Raw genomic sequence first — 27,354 nt, forward strand, 5'->3', positions numbered from 1 at the left:
TGGTCTGTTTTGCCTTGGACTATTCTGACCTGCCTTGAGCTGGTGACTTGGAAAAGATTTGGCTGAGTTTTCCCGTTTGTAAACTGAGACCAATGACACCTGTTTTGCAGAGGTTTTATGCAAGAAAATGAAACAAATTGCATAATACAAATTACAGGCTTAAGAAATCTTAGTTCCCTGTTAATTCTCTGACACAACTCTGGTGTAGCACAATCACTGGCTGTGTGCAATTCTGGGATCAGAATTGATTACTTTTGCCTGAGTCACCTGTGCTCCAGACGCAAAATCATCTGAAATGCAAATATAGTCGTCTGATAATTTATTATGTGAAACTAACTACAAAGAGTTGCTTCTTAAGGGAAAATGAAAATGGGACCCAGGACAGCCCTTCCTGTTTGATATTAAGTCTGATATGCAAGAAGGTGTGGTGCTTCCAGAAAATTCTGGCTTCCGAGCCATTAGTGGTCACAAGAAAGATCTGCTAGAAGAAGGGACACTTTCACTTGAAGAGTGGCCATCAAGGAGCCTCTAGGGCTTTCCATCACATCCACAGCCCACCTCTGATTTCATCCTTGGCTGCGGTTAAGGGTTATGTGCAAGCCTACGTCCATTTGCCCCATGCTGACAGCTCCCCATCACATGCATGCTGGGGGTCCCTCTGCTTTCTGCCCCAGGGTCTTCTCTGATGTCACAGGAGCCCCGTTGGCCCGTATACAGGGCAGCCAGAGCTGAAGGGGTGCTAAAGCTCCTTGTGAGACAGGAGCCAGGGAACGAAAGCTCTGGAGTCAGCATTCAGGAATAGTTCAGAGAGGCATTTCCTGGGCTTCTCAGAAGGTCCCAATGGAATCCATCTCCTGTTGCCCCAGCACAACTTCACTATGGTGCCTTATCCTGGTTTTCTCCTTCCCTGCTTCATTCTCCCTGGTCTCTGACAGTGATGGAATGATGTCACATCAGAAGACCCTTCTCGGGCTTCCCTGGTGGCGCAGTGGTTAAGAATCCGCCTGCCAATGCAGGGGACACGGGTTTGAGCCCTGGTCTGGGAAGATCCCACATGCCGCGGAACAACTACGCCCGTGCGCCACAACTACTGAAGCCCACGCGCCTAGGGCCCGTGCTCTGCAACAAGTGAAGCCACTGCAATGAGAAGCCATGTACCACAACGAAGAGTAGCCCCCGCTCACCGCAACTAGAGAAAGCCCGCGCACAGCAACGAAGACCCAATGCAGCCAAAAATAAATAAATAAATAAGAAGACCCTTCTCTTTGGAAGAGGCCACCATTTTTCTTTTCTTCATACTGCCATTCAGTCATTCAAAAAGTCTTATATAACATATATGAATGAATCTTTCTCAATTCACTTTGGTTTATTTTGAATTCCCAACAGACTTACATGATCTCTGCTCCCTTAAAGCTCTGAACCTATTGATATTTGCAACTGAATAGACTAGAGTTATGTTTTACGAAAGTAGAGTCGGCCTGGACTCAGATAATCATTTTTTTTCTTCAGTCATTCAACAAACACTTATTGAATGCGGAGTAGATCCAGGTTTTGGTGCAGCCTAAACCTTATCAAATGTTAGGGTGCTCTTTGAAAAAGAGAATAGAAAAAAAAATTTTTAAGTCTTGGAAAGTTTCTGTGCAATTGAGAGGGCCTGAAGTTATTTTATTCTTCACTGACTTTATGGCCAGTCTATTCTTCACTACTTACCGTGTGTAGGTACTGTTCTATACTGTTCCAGGTGCCTAGAAACACCAGTGCAAAAACAAAACAAAAAAAACTAAAAACCAAAAAACAGACAAAGCTTCTAGATGAGGTGTATGTTTTCAGCAACACCAAATTTGTGACTTGATAATTAATTAATTTAAAAATAAAAAGGAAATATTCCTGGTAAATACTTATTCCCTAAAAAAAATTAGCGTATTGTTGAGAATATTAATATTATAGGTAGATCATACCTTATCATGAGAACAGCCCTCAGCTTTCTAGGACTCCGTGTACCCTACCCCAAAGAATGTGAGTCCTAGCTGAAAAACTCCCTTTTTTTTGCACACACACAGCAGTGGTCAGTAGGCTGCTTTGCTGTCAGGCTCTTGGTCCCTGGGACAATGTGGGTCCTGGGCATAGATGGGAAAGCCCTTCCCCAAGTTTGCCAGACCCCAGTCACAAGCATTTCCATGCAGTGCTACATCAGCCTCCTTCTTGTCTCTGATTTTGGATTCCATATCCTTTCTCATTACTGTGTGATTATAGGAATTACCCATCCAGATAACGTGGAGATATATAATCACAGAAATAAGGGAGCCACACACACTCACATGACCTATGTTTGAAATGACAGTATGCCGTGATATCGTCTAGCTGTAAGTCTTGCACTACAGCAATTTATGATTCAATGTAATAAAATATGATTCAATCAATATTCTCTCATTTGGAGCGTATGAGACCTTTCAAACGGAGACAGAACATTTCCCTGTGGCCCTGGAGGCATCACGCATGTGTACGTCTGGATGGGTCTCTCATCCACATTGCTAATGCGCCTCCTTTCTTTTTCACAGAAAGCACGGTCACGGGGGTAAGTGGCCTAGTCCTCCCATGGCCTCCTGTGGCAGAGGGAGGACTCTTACCCCCAAGGATATAGAGACCTGAGCACAGATAGTGGAGCTCCCAATGTAAACAATTCTTCAAATTCCAATGACTTTGACCTTGAGACTGAAAACATTCTGGACATCAGGTAGTTCTTTTTAAATGAAAAGATCACTGTTGGCTGATAGTCAATTATCCAGAGTTTAGGCAAAGGGAAAAAAACTGGAAACATTTTGAGCAGAGAGGTCACAAAAGTACTGGGATTGCCATGAGAATATTTCTTAGTCTACAGAAATATGAAAAATCTTAACAGCGTCCAAATAAGGAATTTTATTATGCAGAGAAGAAAAAATTTCCTTACTAAAAGGCAGGGGAAAAGCGTAGAGACATAAGATTTCTTTTTAAAGCAGACTTACTAATTCTTCCTGTTCTGAGCTGTTCAACTTTATATATATTATTGACTTCTTCCTGTGGGAAGGGCTGTGGCAGCTGAGCTCTGCAGCTCAAGCGTGTGTCAAGGATAGTGACATCACTGAGTTACTGACAGCCCAAGTTGTTGTTTTGGCTGGGCCTCGAGGCTTGTGGGAGCTTAGTTCCCAGACCAGGGATAGAACCCAGGCACACCACGGCAGTGAAAGTGCTGAGTCCTAACCACTGGACGGCCAAGGATTTCCCAAGAGCCCAAGTTCTATTTCCCCAAAACAAAACTGGATGATATGAGCTTCTGTCCAGGACTGGAAATGGTCACCAGGCTCTTCTTCGGCATGGCTTTTTATCTCCTGTGGGCAGGTGAGTACAGGTGGGCTCCCGTCCCTGGGATTCTCAAGACCTCAATACTAGCCTTCCTCTTGGGATGACAACATCAGCTCTGTCTATCACAGGACCTGTGGAGGCCGGGATCACCCAGAAACCAAGACACAAAATCACAGTGACAGGAGAGACAGTGACTCTGCAATGTCACCAGACTGATAAACATGACTATATGTACTGGTACCGACAAGACCTGGGACATGGGCTGAGGCTGATCCATTACTCCTATGGTGTTGGCAACATTGAGAAAGGAGAAATCCCTGATGGGTACAACGTCTCGAGATCAAATACAGAGGATTTCCCCCTGACCCTGGAGTCTGTTATCCCCTCCCGGACATCTGTGTACTTCTGTGCCAGCAGTGACTCCACAGTACTGCACAGCTGCTTCCTCTCTGCACATAAAGCGTGGTTAGAAAGACTGAGGGTTGCCTGCACACGTGAGGTCTGGCCCAAACCCTCAGAAGCCCCTGTCTCCATCAAAGGCACAGAGTTCTTGCCAGCATGGGGGCTGGACAGCAGTGGGCAGTGTGACTCTCAGTGCTGAAGTCTGCCCCATGCCCATCTTAGCCTGACTGCGGGTCAACTCAACACTACAGCTAGCTGGTTCTCTCTTCTGAGGTCCCCTCTGCTTGAAGAAAGGAAAGTGCATCTTTACTTGAGATACATGAAGATCCCCTTGATAATCTCAAAGGCCCACATCCTTCTCTCCCCTGTGAGCTTTGTGACGTCTTCATCTACTGCCTACCCCACCCTCTACTATCCTTCACCTTACAAGTCAGAAACCTTCACTCACGGGGACTTCCCTGGTGGCCCAGAGGTTAAGAATCTGCCTTCTAATGCAAGGGACACGGGTTCAATCTCTGGTCGGGGAACTAAGATCCCGCATGCCGCAGAGCAGCTAAGCCTGGGCGCCACAGCTAGAGAGCCCATGTGCCACAACGAAAGATCCCATATGCCGCAACCAAGACACGACGCAGCCAGAAATAAATAAATAAATATTAAAGAAAAAAAGAAATGTTCACTCATATGGTCTCTGCTCCTGGCTGCCTTTCTTCTACTGGGCAATAGCCCTACAAGGTCCTATAATGTTTGCTTCTGTCTGTCCCTCACCATCGTCTTGCACAAGTTTCCCCTGACTTTCCCTGTTCCAGCCACATGCATCCACATTTAGTTTTTTCCTCTTCTGTGCCATGTGCTTTGCCACCCTAAGATCTTTTCTGTAGGCTGTTTCTCTCGCACTAAACATATAACCCTCCCTCTTCTTTCTAACTCTCTACTTCATTCTTTACATGAAAATCTATTTCAGGTATACTTAATCTTAATTGTGAAGAGTAAAATTAAATTTTACTAGGAGAAATTAAGAAAAAATATTCTGGGGCATTCATCTGAGGAAGGGTTTGTTGTTTTTTTTTTTAATGGAGACACAAAAGAACACAAACTACAAAGAAAATATTCATAATGTGAGTTGCATTCAATTAAACTCTTGTACGTCAGAACACACTGTAAAAAATGAAAAGGTAAGCCACAGACTGAGAAAAGACATGAAGACTTGCAGACAGATGATAAAGAATCAGTGTGACAGAGACCAAATTCCTGTGGCTCTGATGTGATTCCAACATCACTATAGTTGGAGGGTTGGGAACCTAAGACTAGGTTCTGAACAATGGGATGTGCGTGAAAATTATGCAAGCCAGTTTCAAGCCGTGTCCTTTATAACATTCCGTGGCACTGTGATGAGGCCTCCAAGTATCCTCCCACTTGGAGATTTGCTAAAAGACTCACGGGAGATATTCAGTGGCAGATCATATGGGAAAAAGACATGGAGTCTAGAAGAATCCATCCATACACAGGCTTCGTTATGCTCTCTTCCTCCTGGGAGGGCTCACACAGAGCTCACACTTCCCCCAGCAAGAAAAATGCAGCAACATGGGTATGATATTTCTGCCAAGGGAGCCCACTGAGTACTCAGTGCCCAAGGTTTTACTGGGAGCTGATCCCATAGGCATCCACTGCCTACCACGAATGGAAGATCTAGTCTCCCAGAAGGAAATCCAGGGTTCAGCATAAACTATGTTGTTCACACCAATGGTCCAGGCACAGTGAAACACTCTTCTCAAAAAAACTTTCTATCAATATAGATAGCTGTTCACCAGCCAAGTTCCCAGATGCCAGCCAAAGGCCAGACTTGTAAGCAGGCTTTCTAGACACAGCAGTTTCAGACCTGCTGCGTTAGCTTCTCTCTGCATGGGCACGCCTCAAGTCTCTTTTGCCATGCTTGGAGGAACTTGGAAGGTGCCCTTTATTGTCTGGCTAATTAAACTGTAGAAGCAGCCTGGCTCCCTGGATCATAATTTGGTGGACAACCACAGAACGAAGCTGTTCATGCCACACTGGACTTCATGGTCATGGGGAATAGAATGTTTTAGAGCTAAACCACTGGGGTTTTAGGGTTTGTTTTATTCTCTGTAGCATAGCCGACCTTGTCTATTAGAGTTAGTATCGAAAATGAATAAATAATTCTTATTACTTAATAAGGAAAAGATGACCCAGTAAAAATGGCAGTACTTAATCTAGGTAATTCTAGGTAACATGAATTCTCACTAAACATGTGAATACATTCTCAACCTTACTTAGAATCAAACCCTTGCAAACTGAAACAGTAAGTTACGACCTCAAACTTACCAGACTGGAAAATTTTCAAGAGTGACAGTCTGAAATTTGAGTAAAGGTACCGATTACTGGAAATCCTCTTACACTACAAAAGAAAAATTACAGGGCTTCCCTGGTGGCAAAGTGGTTAGAATCTGCCTGGCAATGCAGGGGACACAGGTTCGAGCCCTGGTCTGGGAAGATCCCACATGCCACGGAACAACTAAGCCCGTGCGCTACCACTACTGAGCCTGCACTCTAGAGCCCGCGAGCCATAACTACTGAGCCCGTGTGCATTAACTTCTGAAGCCCGCATGCCTGGAGCCCGTGCTCCACAACAAGAGAAGCCACCGCAATGAGAAGCCCGCGCACTGCAACGAAGAGTAGCCCCGGCTCGCCGCAACCAGAGAAAAGCCTGTGCGCAGCAACGAAGACCCAACACAGTCAAAAATAAAATAAATAAAAGAAAATTACAGCTATATCAGAGAACATTTTGTGGGATATACTCCGACAACAACACTTCAGGATAAATTACCAAAATACTCAAATTACTTAGGTTCCTTTCACTGTCTTTATATAACAGCTGCACAGGACCATTTTCTCTGTGTCAAGAGAGGCTGAGTGTTCTAAAGGACAGTCAAAAACTCACAAACTTTGGGAAGTTGACTGAATGTAAATGGAGGAAAAGTAATATTTATCCCAAGTTGTAGTTGAACAGTATGTATTAGCGTCGTGAGGAGGGAACAGGAGGTGCAGAGGAGCTGGGAGGATTTACCTTCACAGACACTGCCTGGTGTCAGCCCCAGTTCTAATGCAAATAGTGAAGTCGCACCAGGCTCCCTGGGCCACTGGATGAAGGGCCTCAGGCCAGTGACCCCGAACCACTGGCCATCGGGAGGCATTGGTTTTGGATGGAGAAGCAGATTGGGGGTTTTTGTATTTAATTAATTAACTAATTAATTAAATTATTTATGTATTTATTTATTGAAGCATAGTTGATTTACAATGTTGTATTAGTTTCTGGCGTACAGCAAAGTGATTCAGTTATATATGTATGTTCTTTTTCATTTTGTTTTCCATTATGGTTTATTACAAGATACTGAATATAGTTTCCTGTGCTATACAGTAGGACCATGTTGTTTATCCTTTCTATATAAAATAGTTTGAGTCTGCTAATCCCAGACTCCCAATCTATCCCTCCTCTACCCACCCTCCCCCTTGGCAACCACAAGTCTGTTTTCTATGTCTGTGAGTCTGTTTCTGTTTTGTCAATACATTCATTTGTGTCATATTTTAGACTCCACATCTAATTGATATCATATGGTATTTGTCTTTCTCTTTCTGACTTATTCACTTAGTATGATAATCTCTAGGTCCATCCGTGTTGCTGCAAATGGCATTATTTCATTCTTTTTTAATGGCTGAGTAGTATTCCATTGTGTATATGTACAACATCGTCTTTATCCATTCATCTGTCAATGGACATTTAGGTTACTTCCATGTCTTGGCTATTGTAAATAGTGCTGCTATGAACATAGGGGCCCATGTATATTTTTGAATTATAGTTTTGTCTGGGTATATGCCCAGAAGTGGGATTGCTGGATCATACGGCAACTCTATTTTTAGTTTATTGAGGAACCTCCATACTGTTTTCCATAATGGCTGCACCAATTTACATTCTCACCAACAGTGTAGGAGGGTTCTCTTTTCTCCACACTCTCTTCAGCATTTGTTATTTGTAGACTTTTTAATGATGGCCGTTCTGACCAGTGTGAGGTAGTACCTCATTTTAGTTTTGTTTTACATTTCTGTAATAATTAGTGATGTTGAGCATCTTTTCATATGCCTATTGGCCATCTCTATGTCTTCTTTGGAGAAATGGCTATTTAGGACTTCTGCCCATGTTTTGATCGGGTTGTTTGGTTTTTTGTTATTGAGTTGTATGAGCTGTTTGTATATTTTGGAAATTAAGCGCTTGTCAATCGCATCATTTGCAAATATTTTCTCCCAGTCCGTAGGTTGTCTTTTCATTTTGTTTTTGGTTTCCTTTGCTGTGCAAAAGCCTATAAGTTGGTTTTTTGTTTGTTTGTTTGTTTCTAGGTAAGAAGTGGATTTATTTAGAGAGAAACACACTCCACAGACAGAGTGTGGGCCATCTCAGGAGGTGAGAAAAATGCCAAAAGCTTATAAGTTTGATTAGGTCCCATTTGTTTATTTTTGCTTTTATTTCTATTGCCTTGGGAGACTGACGTAAGAAAACTTTGGTACAATTTATGTCAGAGAATGTTTTGCCTATGTTCTCTTTTAGGAGTTTTATGGTGTCATGTCCTACATTTAAGTCTTTAAGCCATTTTGGTTTATTTATTTATTTTGGGGGGGTTGAATTTTTTTTTTTAATTTATTTATTTTTGGCTGTGTTGGGTCTTTGTTGCTGCGCACGGGCTTTCCCTAGTTGCAGCGAGCAGGGGCTACTCTTTGTTGAGGTACACAGGCTTCTCATTGCGGTGGCTTCTCTTGTTGCAGAGCACGGGCTCTAGGCATGCGGGCTTCAGTAGTTGTGGCTCGTGGGCTCTAGAGCGCAGGCTCAGTAGTTGTGGTGCACGGGCTTAGTTGCTCCGCAGCATGTGGGATCTTCCTGGACCAGGGCTCAAACCCGTGTTCCCTGCATTGGCAGGCGGATTCTTAACCACTGCGCCACCAGGGAAGCCCTTGAGTTTATTTTTGTGTATGGAGTGAGGGTATGTTCTAACTTCATTGGTTTACATGTGGCTGTCCAGGTTTCCCAACACCGCTTGCTGAAGAGACTGTCTTTTCTCCGTTGGATATTCTTGCCTCCTTTGTCGAAGACTAACTGACTGTAGGTGTGCGTGTTTATTTCTGGTCTCTCTATTCTGATCCATTTATCTATTTTTGTGCCAATACCATGCTGTTTTTGTTACTATAGCTTTGTGGTATTTTCTGAAGTCTGGGAGGGTTATGCCTCCTGCTTTGTTCTTTTTTCTCAGGATTGCTTTGGCAATTCTGGGTCTTTTATGTTTCCATATGAATTTTAGGATTATTTGTTCTAGTTCTATGAAAAATGTCATGGTAATTTGATAGGGATCACATTAAATCTGTAGATGTTTTTGAAACAGGGCTTAGTTCTGCCTTAGAAGTTGAGGCAAGAAAAATGCAACTTCATCCTTGCATCCAGCCTCTGGTTTGCAGATGTGAGTGGCCAGTGGAATGTGAGGAATTAAATGGAGACTCTTCTTCCTTTATGGATGCAGGTGGGTTTTGCTTAGCAGTGAACCTGAACTGTAAAAACGGAGCAAATCACCGAGTGGAGAATCTTCTGACCCTGCTGGGGGTGTAGACAGAGAAGAGCCAGGAGCCGGCTGAATTCTCAGGGACCCATGAGATGGAAAACATCTGCCTTGGGAGACCATTAGAGAAACTCTAGATATACACCTGTACCCCAAACTTAACCCCTACTAGTTGTGTGTCCTAGATGCTGTAAGGGAATGATGTAAAGGAATGATGTAAGGATGATGTAAGGGAAATGCAGGGGAGTGTTGTGTGTCCTAGATGCTGTAAGGGAATGATGTAAAGGAATGATGTAAGGATGATGTAAGGGAAATGCAGGGGAGGAGAGTAGATAATTCAAGACCTTGTCTAGGCTAGTCTCAAATTGCTGGCTAAGACACTGCAAATATCCTTAATAAGTATCAGATCTCCCAGAACTCCTGCCTTTCCTCCCTTGAGCAGTAAGATGCCCCATCCCTGCCTGGATTTTGTTTTGGATTTGTTCAGTGCTGCAGGTGAGGCCTGGGAAGACAGCAGGGATTTCTTCCCTGGAATGGGCAAGCCTCAATTGCAAGCATTTTGTATGTAGCCTGATCAGCCCTGTGTCCTGCCACCCTGAACGCTGCCATCACTCAGAACTTTTAATCCCTGGGCACAAGAATGGGACAAGTAGTGACACCTCAATGTGAAGAAACTTCCCATCATGGGATGATTAACTGGTACCAACATAAGTTGGACTCAGACCAGCAGCTTTTCTATCTCAATAATAGAGAATTTACGAGGGAAATGGATGGCTCTGATAGTTCTACATCTGTGGGTCTTAACTTGATAGCGTTGGCATGTAAGCCCTAGGTTGTGGGTGCTCAGAAGATTATCTCTGAGAACACGACTCTCCTGTTTCCACCTCTCTGACACACATTTCCTTGTTTTCTTGTTTCACACCAACTCTTGGGGCCTTCTCCAGTCCTCTAACCCTTTCTACCTCACCACTCAGACAATGAAAAGAAATGTTTCAGAACAAATGTTGCCCTGTTAAAAAAAAAGTCGGATACTAACCAGTGCAATTCAAGTGTATGTTATGCTATGTTTTTTAAGATTCCAGAAGATTCAATTTTGTATTTACTGTTACTGTATCCATCCTGGTATTTTCAGGGATAAGAGAGTTCTCTGAATGCTTCATGGAGATGAGTGAAAGCAGAGAGGAAACTAGTCTTTGACCTTCAGACAGAATAAAAGCTTCCAACTCACATCTACACTCAGGGCATCATTTTATCTCTCTACCTTCAATTGTGTCAATTAGTTCACTGTGCTTCTAGGATAAAGCGGTGGCAATTACCCTGGCTTTACCTTGTCTAAGCTCATCTGATTGGGAAAATAGAGAACCTGGTAAAAGAGACACCTCCAAAGAAAAGGATAATTACAGATAACACAAAAAGGTTATTAACTGATATTTCAAACATGAGTCACCTTTGACACATCCAAGTAGAAACATCCAGCAGAGAGTTAGAAGGTGGTGATGGGAGATCCAATCGCTCAGCCCTGGAGCCATGCGTGGGGACAGTTGGATGAATTCACATACAGTCTATGAACATGTTCAACAAACTTCTAGATATGTTTTAGTTAATAACAGTTGGTTTCTAAGACTATGGGCATTTGCGAGACAGTGATGTCACCATGGGAATTGCCAGTGGGGACAAGGACGCCCCTCCTCCTCTGCTCATGCTTACAAGGACCCTGAGCTGGTCAACCTCCCACTGCTGCCCTGACCCTGCCATGGGCTCCGGGCTCCTCTGCTGAGCGAAACCCTCTGTCTCCTGGGGGCATAATTGTTACATAAAGTACAATTGTAAGTCCTGAGAACACCAAGCTCTCTCTGTGTTTTCTCTTTCCAGTGATTATTTCAATCATCTCCTCTTTCCATTTTCAAATTCTGTCTTTTCCTGATACAGAACTCACAGAAGGTGGAGTCGCCCAGTCCCCCAGACACAAGATCACAGAGAAAAGACAGGCCATGGCTTTGTGATGCGATCCTACTTCAGGCCACAGTATCCTTTACAAGGGGTCTGGAGCTACTGATTCTCTTTGAGGAAGAGGCTGAAATAAATGTTTTGTAGTTGCCTCAGAATCGATTTTCTGCAGAGAGGCCCCAAGGAGCAGACTCCACTCTCAAGATCCAGCCTGCAGAGCTGGGGGACTCGGCTGTGTATTTCTGTGCCAGCAGCTTAGCCACAGCCTTGCACAGACCCTTCCTTCCTGTGCACAAACTTCATGATTCTTCCTTTCTGTGTTGCTCACGGCAGCTCCAGACAGCCCTCCCCTTACTCCTCATTATGCAAGGGGAAGAAGTGGGTTTGCAGAGATAAGCTGTGATGCATATAAATGGAGGACACACATTATTTCTTAAAACACGAGAGCTGAAATTGTTGTTTGAAAATAATTATGACTCAGGGATTAGAAGCGTTCTGTGGTGAAAACTCAAGAATCCCAAACTGAAAGTGTTTGTCACAGACTCAGCCCTCAGGGGCTAGTGATGGTTTTTCTCCTATAAAAATATGCAGTCACAAAACATGTCCAATAAACTTGAATAATACAGATGGCGATTCTATGAGTGTAGCAAACAGCAGGCTCGCTGAGGTTTTTTTCACCATCTGAATGATTCAAGTTGATATCCTTCTCTCTCTGCTTTTACCCAGGAACTTTTAGGGATCAAAGTCTCAACACAGAGTATGTGGTTGGAAAACACTTTTTTCCCGTTTTTATGGAAATGTGTTGATAATAATGACGTTGGTGGTGGGATGATCATTTTAGCTATTTTATTCAGCCCTTTTCCAACTTCAAAGAAATATACACAAATGGGTACCCTGGCAACCAGTCTCAAATCTTAGCTCAAAACAAATTCTTACTCTGGAGTTTGTTACTGTAACCAACACAGCTCAACACTGCATGTTGAGGGTATTTCAGCTGTTTGCCTTAGTACATTAAAATAGTTCCTTAGTGCATTAAAATATTCCTTAGTAAGAACTTCTAAAACAATCAATCACCCCCGATCCAATTGCTCCCTCTGAGAATGTATCCTCTACTCTAACTTCTGCCTGGATTCTCTAAGATAATTCTAGAAATCTTTCTGAAGCATTGGTTGGAACTCTTTGGAAAGCAGCTTACTGAGATTCTCCTAAAGGCATGGTCACTAGCCCTCAATCTCTGCTGGTTTCACTTCTCTCTTTACCCAACCAAGACTGCAAGTAATAATATACGTCCATTCACTCAATGCATATCTCCTCGACTGCTCTGTCCATATCCTGATCCAGCTGACTTGTCTGATAAAACCTCAGTCATTGATGACCATCTCCTCACAGCATTTTTATTTGGTTCTTTTTCCAATCTCCTATGTCACTAATTCTCTAATAACAGTTTCCAAGATTACATCTTATCTCTTTAAACACAGGAGACAGTTGTCTTAGGGTGTGTCTGGTAATTTTCACATCTGAGATCTTTGTGGGACTATTTTTGTCGATTTTCTTTCTCTGCTGCTTCTCAGTCATGATGTTTGTATTTTTATGGTGTTTGTATTTCTCCTCATGAATCTGGTTATCTTTGACTTTGTGCCAGGCACTAGATTTGTAGGAATAATTTTCATCTTGGATGGACAGATCATCGACCAGAGAAAGTTTTGCTTCTGCCAAGTGTGTGGGGTATAAACAGTCCAGGGCTACCTGATTTGGAATTCAAGGCTTGAGGTGTCCTGGATCACCAAGAGAGAACATTGAGTTTCTCAATGTCCCACGTTTGGTACATTCTGGTCTTTTACTGTTGTCCCCCTGGACTGTAAGTCAGTTTCACGAGCACTGAGTCAGGGAAGGCAATTGTCCTTAAGGGCAAAAGGACTGCTATGCTCCCCTCCTTAGATACTCACCTCTCCAAGATTCCAGCCAAGAATCTCTCACTATATTTTAGACTTTAATTAATTGAAGTTTTTTTTTTTAATTCTTTTCTTTTATTTTTTTAACCCCCACATTTGTTTATTTATTTATTTTTTTGGCTGTGTTGGGTCTTCGTTTCTGTGCGAGGGCTTTCTCTAGTTGTGGCAAGCGGGGGCCACTCTTCATCGCGGTGCGTGGGCCTCTCACTATCGCGGCCTCTCTTGTTGTGGAGCACAGGCTCCAGACGCGCAGGCTCAGTAGTTGTGGCTCACGGGCCCAGTTGCTCCGCGGCATGTGGGATCTTCCCAGACCAGGGCTCGAACCCATGTCCCCTGCATTGGCAGGCAGACTCTCAACCACTGTGCCACCAGGGAAGCCCAATTGAAGTTTTTGATGTTGATTTTTTTTTTACCCAACTATTTAGACAGCAAAGAAGGGTTACCTTGAGTGCTCTCATTTATAATTACTGGGATTAAAGTCAAAAGAATTTTATTTGGAATTTTAAATAAAAACCAATTAATGTTAGATTCTTAGTCTGAGATTTCTTTGATATTTAACTTAAATGACATAGAGATGTTACACTTGAACTTTAATTTCAACCAAAGTATTTCTTTTAAAAACTTAAAGGGTATTTATAATCAAATTGAGACATCTATTTGTTTTTGTCATTTTTATTATTGGAGTTTTAAATTTTTCTTTTTTTTTTTTTACTTTCATTGCATAACCTCTGATGTTCCATTGGACCATGTGGCAGGATGGGAAATGAAACAGGGAGTGACTCTGTAGACTTGATCACAGAGTACAGAATGGACTTGGAATCTGTTTCATTGCTATGCTGTCAGGACACATCTGTGCCGTTTTTCTGCGAGTATACTCAAGGAGCAGTTGCTGGAATTGGGAAGAATAACTGACACGTGTCTATTTTTCTCCTCTCCTTAAACCCAGTTTCCTAGGACAACACTTTATTTGACATTTCCCATTTTCGGGGACTTCCGTAAAGTAATCCTCCTGTTCTCATCTTCCTATTCCTTGCTGAATCTTCTCTATGGGAAGGGAAATAGATTATCTTATTTAATCTCTTTATCTTCTTTAGTCTCTCATCTTCTTGCCTTGTTCCTGGCTACCGAGCAAAGAGATAGATTCTTTGGTGTTTTCTCAACATGCACCAAGAATAGCGGAGAACTTTCTTATGCATAGAGGGTCGGCCTGCAGTTTGGAGGGGAGAGAAAGTGAGTTAAATTCTGATTCAGCATAGTATTAGCCACAGCCCATTTGGTTTCACATCTGAGCCCTGTTATTTACCAATATCAAAACTGATGTTATTATCTCTGCCTGACTCTGACGTCTAACTCGCAGGTGTTCCGTCTTAGGCCATAATAAGTCAATATTATTTACTGACCCTCTAACACCAACAAATCCTAATACCCACACCCCCTGTACTCAAAGGAACAACACACAACCCCCCTCATGTGCTGGGCAGACAGCATATTTGTGTTGCTTCTGCCCACCGGCCACTAGGAGACACTGTGGCTTCATTGTCATCTAGCGTCTATGTGGCCTGGAAGGATGGCATTAAGGGAAACCGTAGGGTTGGGTTTAGAGTTAGGGAGTTGCAGGTGTCTTGAATAATGGCTGAGAATGAAGGAAATAGAGACCAACCCTTCTTCCTCTGCTGTGTAGGTGGGTTTTGCTCTGAGCCGGCTTTGAATGGTAGGTATGCTTGCAGTGGGCATTCCTCCAAGTTTGCTTAAGACGTGGCTGCACAAGGAGCTGGGTGGTGAAGCTTGCACGTTCTGGGTTGGGAAAAGCAGAGAAGCAGTTTGAGGGTCAGAGTAGCCTAGTGAGCCTGAACCAAACCAGCCCAGGCCAGCCCACCGGCTCTGCTGTACCTAGAGTGTAGGGTCAGGAGGACAGCAAGTGCTGTCCCCAGGGAGCTGACAACCACAGTGATACCGCCAGCAAATCCGCGTGTCAGGCAGGGGCTGGGGTGGATCAGGACAACAGAATTTCTCCCCGAGAACTTTTGCTCTCAGCAGGAAGATGCACAATGGAGTTTTGCCAGACTCCGATGTGTCTCTTGGAAGCAGATGAGGTCTGGCAGAGATAAGAAGTCTTTTGCCTGGGCTTCCCTTGGCCTGATTTCAAGTTCTTACTGTGTGATTAAACCTCGGTCTCCCCCTTGTATCTGGTATCTCGCTACGGCCTCTTTCACTCATGACCCCCAAGGATACTGTAATTTATTAGATTCCTATCGCTGCTCTAACAAATTTCCACACATTTTGTAGCTTAAAACAATACAAGTTTATTATCTTACAGTCTTGAAGGTCAGAAGTCCAAAATGGGTCTAAGTGGGTTAAAACAAGGTGTCAGCCCGGCTGCCTTCCTCTGGAGGCTGGAGTGGAGAATCTGTTTTCTTGCTTTTTTCAGCTTCTGGAGGCCACCAAGATTTCTCCACTAGTGGGCCCTTCCGTCTTCAAAGCCAACAATGATGGATCCAGTCTTTTCTCATGCTGCATCGCCGTAACCCTAACTCTTCGTTCTTCTTCCACATTTTAGGGCCCTTGCGATTACACTGGGCCCGCCTGGAAAGTCCAGTCCAGTCTCCCTATGTTAAGGTCAGCTGATTAGCAACCTTAATTCCATTTAGAACCTGAATTCCTTCCCCCTTGATACGCAGTGTGACGCGTCCACAGTTCCAGGGATCAGGCATTGAGCTCTTTGGGGAGCCATCATTCTGTCTACCATGTCTATAGGTACCCGGTAACAGGGAAGGAACAAACAGTGACCTTTTATAAAAATACGATAACGGCCTCAGTTTTACATTCAGGGTCCAACAGAAACCAAGGGGACGGAGCCCACAAGGGAAACAGGTACCTCTGGTAACAAAATCCAGCTTGTAAACTATCTTCGCTTTAAAATTGGCATGTGCTCCTCGGGTTCAGAAGAGTCAGCAGTGTGTCTCTGTGCTAATCACAGAATATGGATTTGAACTGGTCCTTCTTCCTGGTCAACAAATAACTTGCTCGAACAACCCAGTAAACAGAAAGCTTCCCTCAGCTTTGCATAACCTCAACCACGAGAGGGAGTGGGTTTGTGGCAGCAGACCCCTTTCATAGGGAAAGGGCCCGGTGTTCATTTAAAAACATCGAGCTTTTCTAGGAGTAAGAATACAGTTTAAATCAACTCTAGAGGATCTGATTTGCAAAGAGAACGTGAAAATCGCCTGCTTATTTCACGGCGGGGACAGAGAAATGAGGGAAATCCTATGCTACGGGGCTCTGTGAATTTAATAGCGCGCAAGGATAAAGGAACCCAGAAAGGTCTTTCACTGCAAAAAAAAAAAGAGAACTTTCAAATTGAATCAGTTCTCCAGGTACCAGTTCAGTCCCTGAAGCCCTAACAATGCAGTTGCTATTCTCGTTTTTCCTGGAGAGCCCAGAGCCCACCTCCTAACTGATGGATGATTTGGAGTGTGATATGACCAGGAGCATCTAGCCACCAGTGAGAGGAATAGGAGGGTTCACAGAGAAGCTGGCTTGCAATGAGACAATTTAAACCTGGAGTTTGAGGTTCAAGTGGAAATAGTTGGCGGGCGCTAGCTGAGAGATTGTATAGAGAAGGCATTATGAATTGATAATATCAAAACAACTGCAGGGAGCCTCTGGAGGTGTAAATCTCTATCTTACATCAATTATAATTGAGTTCAGTCCCGCCTGATTCCTTTCCTGGAGATGCAGCCTTCTTCTCTGAAGGGAGCTTCTGAGTTGCGGCCCAGGGGGAGGGGGCGAGGGGTGGCTCCTTCAGTGGTGTCACTGACAAACACATTTGTGGGGATAAGCTGTCCCAAACGCACTTCTCTGCTCATTTCCACAGGGGCCCTGGTCTGGACAATTCCACATCGTTGTTCTCATCCTGCTGTGGGCATGAGAGCCCTCTGCTGTGTGGCCCTTTGTCTCCTGCGAATAGGTGAGTCCTTGGAATATTCAATGTCCTCATGTAGGGTTTCCCTATTGTGACTCCGATATTTTTCGTATTCTGTTTCCAAATTCTTTCACAGAGCCCACAGATGCGGGAGTCATCCAGACACCCAGGCATGAGGTGACAGAAATGGGACATGCAGTAACTCTGAGTTGTGAGCCGATTTCAGGCCACACTGCGCTTTATTGGTACAGACAGACCTTGGTGCAGGGATTGGAGTTTCTGATTTACTTCGTCAACCAAGCTCCTACAGACGAGTCAGGGATGCCCAAGGACCGATTCTCAGCTAAGATGCCTAACGCATCATTCTCCACTCTGAAGATCCAGCCCACAGAACCCGGGGACTCGGCCACGTACCTCTGTGCCAGCAGCAAAGACACAGTGCTGCAGAGTCACCCCACCCCATGCAGAAAACCTCTGCTTCCGCTTCGGGCTCCAGCCCCCAGCCATCCTGAGTCCTGAGTAAAAGCTCCTCCCCTAGAAGCACGGGGGGTCTGGTGTTCTCCTGTCCCTAGGGAAGGCAAGAACCGAATGTAACAAGCCATCACATTAGGAAACGTTCGGTGGGAAGGCAGTAGGGGCCTGGTTCCTGGCATTTCTCACAAATTTCTCACAGAGGGTGACAGTCCATGGCTAAGGGTAAATGTTACCCACTGAGCTTTCAATTTAAGATTGAGTAAGCATCAGATAAACCCAGTTTGAAAAGCATTCTACAAAATACTTGACCGGTGATCTTCAAAAGTGTGAAAATCATTAAAAACAAGAACAGACTGAGAAACTCTCAAGGGTTGGAGGAGTCTAAGGAAACATAACAAATGCTATGTGGTATCCTGGATTAGATCCTGGAACAGAACAGTAGAAAAACCAGGGAAATCTGAGTTTAGTCTGTAGCTGAGTTGTAGCAATGTTAAATTCTTGGTTTTGCGCAAAGTATCATGGTTATGCATGGTGTTAACATTAAGGAAAGTTGGGTGAAGGGTATAGAGGAACCGTAGTATCTTTACAGCTCATGAGAGATAAATTCTCCAGCGTTGGGTCTCCGGAGTCCCTACTAAGCCAGCTTGTCATGTTGCTGTTAATTGTACTTGCTCCCGGAGCTCAGAGCGCTCAGACAGACCCAGACGCAGCTGCTTCTCCTTGGCCTCCGTTCCACTGCTTCCTAAACATCAGGCGGGGCAAGGTAGGCTGAGCAGAAGCCTGCAGTGCAGAAGTCCACCCCCAAGGCTGGCCTGATGCTTCTCTGAGGCTCCCCTTCTGTCCCCTTTGCACACAGCCCCCAGATATGCTGGGGTCACACTGACTCTGCCATCGCTAGTTTCTGTGAGCTAACAAACACTGAAGCTTAACAGTGAAGAGAATGCCAGTTAAAGATTTATACACGAAGGATATAAAGTTGACTCATTAGTATTACAGGAAAATGATACCCACAAAAATTTCCAAACTGATCAGCAAGACATTTTGTATTGTGTGGTAGGCTGAATAATAACCCCCAGCTCCCCACCACCAAAGATACCCATGTCTTCATCCCTGGAACCTGTGCATGTTGCCTTAGATGGCAGAAATGGACTTTACAGGCGTGATTAAGTTTTTTTTTTTTGCGGTACGCGGGCCTCTCACTGCTGTGGCCTCTCCCGTTGCGGAGCACAGGCTCCGGACGCGCAGGCTCAGCGGCCATGGCTCACGGGCCCAGCTGCTCTGCGGCATGTGGGATCTTCCCGGACCGGGGCACGAACCCGCGTCCCCTGCATCGGCAGGCGGACTCTCAACCACTGCGTCACCAGGGAAGCCCTGGCACTCTTTTAAAGCTTTTTGAGGGGCTTTACTGTGAGTCCATAATTCGGGATCAAATCCGACAGAATCTTGCCATTCCCCCTTGGTTGTCTGTGAGTCTTAGGTACTCCTAAGACTGTACTTGCCTGTTTTCTGCCAGGCGATAGATCTCATCGTCCTTGGGATAAAGCAAAACCCAGACACGTGGCCCGCTGCTTACATACCTGGACCTTTTCTGGAGAGACTTTATATCCATATTCAGCCAAATAGTTCAGAGGTTTAATGATAGTTTGTAGACACTTTTCATACGTGGGGTTCGCTATCAGCAACTCATCCACATATTTGGGCAAGGACCCTTCATCTAGTGTTACGTTCTGGAGGTCTTTAGCCAGCACTCCTCCAAAAAAAAGCAGGAGAATTTTTAAGCCCCTGAGGTAAGGCTGTCCAGCAATATTGTTGGGTTACCCATGTTTCTGGTCCTGCCATTCGACGGTGAATAGCTGCTGTGACTCTCTGCAGTAGGGATGCAAAGGAAAAGCATCTTTCAAGTGTGAAACTGACAACCAGCCATATTCTCCCAGAATAGTTGTGAGCAGAGTATACGAATTTGGGATCACAAGGTGCAGATCTTGGACTATCTCATTAATAGCCCTGAAGTCTTGAACAAAGTGACACTCTGCTGAGTTGGGCTTTTTAACTGGGAGGATAGGGGTCTTGTATGGGGGCTTGCAAGATCTAATTGGTCCCGTTTTTAAGAATCTCTCAGGAATTGGCTATATTCCCTCTGGGCCTCTTGCATCCGAGAATATTATTTTAGATTAGGTGTCCCAGCATCCTTTCTTAATGGGATTTGTATTGGCCTTACATTTTTGGCCTTTCCTGGGGTGCCACCACCCCATACTTTTGGTCTTTTCGTAGACCTCAGCGGGGAGGAAGTTCCATCTCCTTCTCTGGGTTTTCTATGAGAGCCATCTGTAGGTTTAAATATGTGTTCCGGTGGGACCCATACATCAAGATGTCCTGGCGAAAAAGTCACTTGAGCATTTAGTTTACAAAGGAGATCTCAACCCAAGAGAGACATAGGGCATTCAGGCACATACAAGAAACTGTCAGGTCTCCTAATTGACGTTCCGATGATTGTAAAAATGATCAGGGGTGGACTGAGGTGTTCTGTGTGCCATGTGGCTGTTTTAGCATGGAATGGGTTGCACCCATGTCTACTAGAAGGTCAATCAATTTGTTCCTCACTGTCAGTTTTAACTGGGTCTCTGGTGGGGATATTTGAATTGGGTGCCACAAATCCAGGGGAGCCCCTGGGCTGCTTTATTCATCTTCTGAACGTTCCTCTCTCTCTACCATCTGGGAGGCCTCAACTCTTTTCTTTTCCTCAGTCCTCTTTTTCTTTGGTCTGGGGCATCCCCTCTTCCAATGCTCCTCCTCTTTATAATCCATGCATATTTCCTTGCCTGGTGATAGTTGACTTTTCTTTTGGAATCCAATGTGGCAGCCAGAAAAGTGGCATTTCGGTTTTTTTTAAAATTTTTATTGGAGTATAGTTGATTTACAATGTTGTGTTAGTTTCAGGTGTACAGCAAGGTGAATCAGTTATACGTATATCCACTCTTTTTTAGATTCTTTCCCCATATAGGCCATTACAGAGTATTGAGTAGAGTTCCCTGTGCTATGCAGTAGGTCCTTTTGAGTTATCTACTTTATATATAGTAGTGTGTATATGTCAATCCCAATCTTCCAATTTACCCCTCCCCACCCCCTTTCCCCCAATAACCATAAGTTTGTTTTCTACATCTGTAACTCTATTTCTGTTCTGTAGATAAGTTCATTTGTACCCTTTGTTTTTTGTCTTTCTCTCTCTGACTTACTTCACTCAGTATGAGAACCTCTATGTCCATCCATGTTGCTGCAAATGGCATTATTTCATTCTTTTTCATGGCCGAGTAATATTCTTTGAGTCTTCCTTCTTCTGCTTCTGCTCTCTGCTGTTAAATACCTTTAAAAGCAATGTCTACCAACTGAGAAGGATTCGTTTCAAATGTACCATCTAGTTTCTGTAATTTTCTCCTGCTATCTGGGGCACTTTGTCTGATAAATTCATGTTTACCATTCAAGTGTTTTCAGGGGCCTCAGGGTCTGCACCGGTGTAATATTTATAGGCACAGTATATTCTTTCCAAAAACTCAGAGGGGGTTTATTTTGTTTTTGCTGAATCTCTTGAATTTCGTTTACACTCTTTTGTTTTGGTGCCCCCCTTTCTGAAGCCCTGCCAAGATGCACTTACAGTAGTGCTCTGTTAAGAGCATCCCTCTTTCACTGGAGTCCCAGTTTGGTTCAGCAGTGGGTACTGCCCAGTGGGTTTTGGGTGTACCATTTGGGTCCACTAGGTGGAGCTGGTGTGCTACCTCTCTAGCTTTATCCGTGACCACCACCTTCTCATCGCCCGGTAAGCATCATGTTGGGAATACAAATGTCTGCCTGTGAAAGCTGGTGGGTAGTGAAAATGCAAGTGAACAATTCTGTCATTTGAAAAGGATCCTTTCTATATGGAGGGTTTCAGTCCTTCCAGTTAAACAAATCTGAGGTTGAAAATGGACTGTGCACCCTCAAATACCCAGTTGGCTGGCCATTCTCATTGAGGCTCCCTACAGGATAATGGGAAATTGCCCTGCCCTGGAGGTGGCTCCGGGTCTAAACTGAGTGCCCAGTTGGGTCTTAAATGACGATACCAGACCATGTCGTTGTGCCCTAGGAACCAACACAAGATTTTCCAATTGATCCTATAAGAAGGGACTTCCCGCACCTCAGCGTCAGGAGCTGGGGTATAGAAACAGGAGGCAATGGAAGGGATGGACATCAGTTGCATGAGGATGGTTAGAGCAGATGCAGGGACAGCCAGCATGGCCAGAGGAGGATTTAAGGTTTGCAGCAATATATCCTCACTCTCATTCCCTTCCTTGTCCTCCGGTAGAAAAGATTTTCTCTTGGGTTTCTTTTCAGACCCTCGTACCATAAGGTAGCAACTGTCTGACTTTTTCTCTTCCTGATGTAACAACGTAAATGCTTGCATGTAAGGAATCTGATCATTTCCCCCGCTCTTTCACAGAATAACTCTAACTGCAAGATTGTATAATAATTCAGAGAACCATTCAGACGCCACCGTTCCTCAGATGCCAATGAATAATGTGGCCAGACATTTCTGCAACAAAATGTCATCTGTTTCTGTCATAGGTTCACAGCTATAATCAGACAATTTTTCCAAATGCAACCAGTGAGTTTTCTTTAGGGATGGATGAAATGTTTCCCATCTTTTAAAAAACAGAAAAGCAAGAAAAACAAAGCACAAGTGGTGCTCCCAAAACCAAATGCTAGGATCTAAAGAAACAAATGAACTGGTTCACAAATCAGGTAGAATCTAACAACTATTTACCTCTTCAACAGGGTACCCCACACAAATGCAAAACAAATGGGCTTATTCCAGACAGGAAAAGCCCGGGGTGGAGGGGAAGGGAGTTTTTGGTTGTACACACTGAAGTGACTTGCCGTACTGCATTGAGACTGCTGACTCCCAAATGTCAAGTGTTTGCTCCAGCTGCTAAGCGCTAGGACAACTGATGCTACTCTGAGGACTTTTGAAGGAGGATCCCCAGGACAAGAGGTCCTGGCTGCTGCTAGGGCCCTGCCAAGCAAAATTCCCTGACCAGGGCCAGCTGGCCACGAGCAGCAAGATTCCTGGCTGGCTTGTCAAGTTTTGTTACCAAGTCCAAGCTGTTACTGCCCCACGCACCACAGGCCAGTAAGTCAAGAGACAAGGTATTGGGGCAAGAATAGCGACTTTATTCGGAAAGCCAGCAAGACGACAAGATGGTAGACTAATGTCCTAAATTTTGCAGTAGAATTCAGGCTGCTTTTATGCTAAGGAAAAAGGGGAAGCCGGAGGGTTTAATAATAAAGGGTAAAGGCAGATAGCAGACTTCCTGGAGCCACCTGGCCTTCAAGGGAAGCATAACATTTCTTTGTTCTTCTGCTTGTTCACAAGGCTGCATCACGAGGCTTCTGCAAAACTCTGGCACATCTGTCAACTAAATAGACTAGACGTAGCCCTGAGCAGCAGCCACGTAGCCCTTAACTATTTGATGGTCCAGTTCGAAAAAGATGATGAAGACGGCCTTGAGAGCAGCTTAATCCCAGAACTTGTACGTCCCTTGCTGCTTATGTGGAAACGTTTCAGTGAAACCACAAAATATATTGGTCCTGTCTGACTCTGCTGCATGGCGGTTGACTTGGCGTACATCTAGCCGAAAAGGGGAGCCAGAGAAATATGAATATACCAGAGTTGCTCAGTTTCCAACTTAAGTTACATTAACCAACTTAAAGAGGTTCGTAGTATAGCTTTCCTTTGGTAGATATGATGTCAAATAGATTGAGGAACTACATCATTTGCAGTGCTTGTATCGGTTTAGAATATAGGATTCGAAAAAAAAAAAAGAATATAGGATTCGAAGATCTTCCAACACTGTACTAAAAACATTTCAATAAAATCATGCTCCTTCTTTCAAAAAAAAAAAAAAACAACTTCAAGTTGTTAGCAGTTATTTTTACTTTACCACTCTTATCTCTGCTTATTCGCAAGGTTTCTAGGCTGAAAGCAAACTTATCTACAACAAGTAATAGCCATAATGAACCTGGGACTGTGGGATGGGGACTTTCTTAAGGGAACTTATTTGGGCACAAGCAACATTTCTCTAATGTTTAACTCTTGATGTGCAGGGCTAAAGTAATAGAACACAGGGGCCAAAGAGTAAGGGAGGCAGTGTCAACCTGATGTTAATTCTGTTCCTCCTCTGCTACAGATCTGGAGCAGTAACTATGGCAGCGATGGGATTAAAAATAAACTCTGCTTTCTTGTGTGACCAGAGCACCTACTATGCTCCCATAGTAAGCAAACATTACCATAACGAGGAAGGTGAAAACCCGTGGGCCAATCATTTCCAGGCTCTGGCCTGGAAATGTGGTGGTACCACCCATCCGGACCAGACAAAATGCAGAGTTCTGGGGAGAGAGGCACAAGGGGGGGGCAAGTGATTCAGATCTCTGTTCTTAATCTCCTCACCTGCCATATTAGGGAGCCTGTCTTGAATATCTCCAGGATTCTATCCAACTATCCTTCCTGGCCTTATGACAGATTCCACCCATTAAGACAGGGGGAGCCCCAGAGCTAAGTTTCTTTCCTCATTTGTCTGTGCTCAGAGCTACAAGGAGACCCCCCTTTCCACTATGGGCAGCCAGGTGATCTGCTGTGTGGCCCTTTGTCTGCTCGGAGCAGGTGAGTCCAGGGTTCAGGAAGCAAGTTCCTGTCCCAAAGGGGCTGAGCTCCAGAGCTAAGCCTTTCCCTCATGGCAGCAGCATTAGACACCCTCTTGGGCCGTGTTCCCAGAGCCACTCCCTTTCTTCCATAGGCACTGTAGATGGCAGGGTCACTCAGACCCCAAAATACCTGTTCAAAGTGGAAGGACGAGATGTGACCCTGAAATGTGAACAGGAGTTTGGTTACGACGCCATGTACTGGTACCGACAGGACCCAGGACAAGGGCTGAGACTGATCTACTACTCTCAAGTTGTAAAGGATGTTCAGAAAGGAGACATAGCTGAAGGATACAGTGCCTCCCGGGAGAAGAAGTCACTGTTTCCTCTCACCTTGACATCGACACAGAAGAACCAGACGGCTCTCTATCTCTGTGCCACTAATATAGACACAGTGAAGCAAAGCCACCTCCCCTCTGCCCATAAATGCGGCCCAAGCCCTGCTTCCCCACCAGGTGCCGGGGCTTTTCTGTTTTTAGTACCCTGGTCGGCCCCCTTTCTTCCTGCTCAACCAGGCAGCCACAGCAGCTACTACAACGGCGCACGCTGTGGAATTGGCGCCGTCACAATTCAGCGGTCCACTGAGTTGATGTTTAAAATTACATAAACCTATTTATCCATATCTACCTACATCAGAGAGAGAGGAGAGGGTAATTTCACAACCCAGGTTTTTTTTTTTTCTTTTTTACCAAATACTGGAAAACAAAAAATGAACAGAAAATGGTCCCTTCCTTCAGAAAGATAATAAAAGTCTAGTGGGGAGAGAAATGTGTAGAAACATACTGTAATCAAGCATCATAGAATGCGTGCTTTCATCAGAGGTATTAGTGGAGTGCAGGAAATAACAGTCAGTTCTGTCTGTTGACATCAGGAAGGGCTTCAAAGGAAAGGCAAAATGTGAGATGGAACTCGAGTGTGAGTAGGATTTCACCACGAGATGGAAAACACCAGCATAGTGATACAGGCTTAGGGAACTATGGCAGGAGAAAATCACGAGATAAAATAGGGAAAAGATGCTCACCACCTCCTCCCCGGAATATGGCAATAGGAGAAAACTTGGGAAACTGGGTGGAGCAACGTTATTAAACAAAATTGGGCTTCTAGTTCTAGTGGGCCTTCCTTGGATGTGTACATAGAAATACCTACCAGGCTCTTGTAAATGTAGGCTTGGCACTTAGAAGAGTCAGGCTTCAGAGAAATGTTTGCATGACTAATAAGCTGACAGGTGGTCAGTATTATTTTGCAAATGGTCTTCATATTTTGTGTATATTTTCTCCTTTTGTGGTCTGCCACCAATCTATCAAATTAGGAGGCAAGTGTGTTAATTCTTGGGACTTCATTTTGTCACAAATATTTATTTAATCACATAGTTCTGTTTCTAGAAAAGATTGACAGTCCATGTTATTCAGACTAACCCTCCCACTGCATACAGCTAAAAAGGCTGTATTAAACATATTTTTAAATCATTCTTGGAAGCATTTAAGAGTCCCAGTCTCCTCGGCGTGACCCTCTTGGGACAAGCAATTTTGGGGAACACGTGGGGAGTCCCTGACCATTACGTACAAGCCTTGGCGCCAGGCATTTTATTCAGGTTCCTTTTTGAATTTTGTGTTAACTTTGGCTTTCTTCTCCCATATATTCTCCCACATATTCACACTAGCACCAAAATACTGAGAAACAGAGATGGAAAAGAGATACTAACCCCTTGAATAGTATTTAAAACACTAAAATGTGACATGATGAGAATTCCAAGCCCTCACTGCAGCTAGTGTTCTCTGAAATAGTAAGGAGATAGTTGGGAATGGATGGATCTAAGATCCTTTACTTTGTCCAGACCATGCTCACAGATGCCTCCAAATCAGTCCTCCCCTGAGCTAGCTGATGCAGTGATAGACCAGTAGGAGACACAGCCCGTCGAGCTCTCTGCTCCCTGTGTAGAAGCCATGCTCCAGAAATCCTGGGAGGGGGTGAGGCTATCTGTCCAATGAAAGAAAGGAAATTAAAGGGAGGACAGTCAGAGATAAGTAATCTTAAATGTAAAATAGATAGCAGTGGGAAGCAGCCGCATAGCACAGGGAGATCAGCTCGGTGCTTTGTGACCGCCTAGAGGGGTGGGATAGGGAGGGTGGGAGGGAGACACAAGAGGGAGGGGACATGGGGATATATATGTATACGTATAGCTGATTCACTTTGTTATACAGCAGAAACTAACACACCATTGTAAAGCAATTATACTCCAATAAAGATGTTAAAAATAAAAAAAATTTTTTTAAGAGATAGGTAATCTTGTTTTTCTTTATCTTGGGCATAACCAGAAAGGATACGGATTTCTTCCCGTCAGTGGAAGAATTTATGAAACAAAGCAGATGGACTTTACTTGATTTTAAAACGTCAACTCTAAAACTATTGAAACATTTACTTTTTCAGAGTGGTCCTAGTACTGAAAAGAACTCTTTAGTTGTGAAATTTCATAATAGCCCCCATTCCCATAACCAAGTTGTAAAAGAGTTACTGTATGAAATGAAAGTCAAAAAAGTTAAAGTATCACTAAATGCTTTCTTAGCAAGTTTTAAGAAGCCATTGCATCTATCACCTAGGAAGAACAATTTATGGAAAAATAAAATCCAGTTTCTGAATTTAAATATACTGGAAGCAATCAGTAGTAAATTAGGCAAGTCAGAAAACCAATTTAACTGTACACAAACTTAAGAAATATTCCAGAATTTTGAGGAAATAGAAAAGGATATGTGAGAAAAACATACTATCCCAGCAGCTTTATTCGTGACAACCTCGAACTGGAAAACACCCAATTGTCCATCAACCATGCAATGACTATATAGAGTTACACTTAGTAATAGGATAAAAAATAGCAAAAAAACAAATATTATTTGCACAATCATGGATGAATCTCATACACATAATCTTAAACAAAAAAGAAGCCAGAGTACAGACTATATACAAAGTTAAAATTGTGGCTACA

The 27,354-nt window shown here is 43.9% G+C and overlaps 2 gene segments (V, D, J or C); both read left to right on the forward strand.

Moving 5' to 3' along the window:
• Positions 1–2,667: 2,667 nt before the first annotated feature.
• Positions 2,668–4,646, forward strand: LOC114902050. The segment is given in 2 exon segments: positions 2,668–3,375; positions 3,468–4,646. Coding segments are annotated over 2 exon segments (546 nt in total).
• A 3,540-nt stretch (positions 4,647–8,186) lies between these two features.
• The window catches only part of LOC114902046, a 106,464-nt gene continuing 87,296 nt past the window's right edge, over positions 8,187–27,354 (forward strand). The window contains 3 exon segments of the C gene segment in view: positions 8,187–8,209; positions 17,124–17,216; positions 17,308–17,609. Coding sequence covers positions 17,174–17,216; positions 17,308–17,609 — 345 coding nt within the window.

This window comes from Monodon monoceros, unplaced genomic scaffold, assembly GCF_005190385.1.
Source record: "Monodon monoceros isolate NGI ecotype Baffin Bay Population unplaced genomic scaffold, NGI_Narwhal_1 Super_Scaffold_2, whole genome shotgun sequence".
NCBI lineage: Eukaryota > Metazoa > Chordata > Mammalia > Artiodactyla > Monodontidae > Monodon > Monodon monoceros.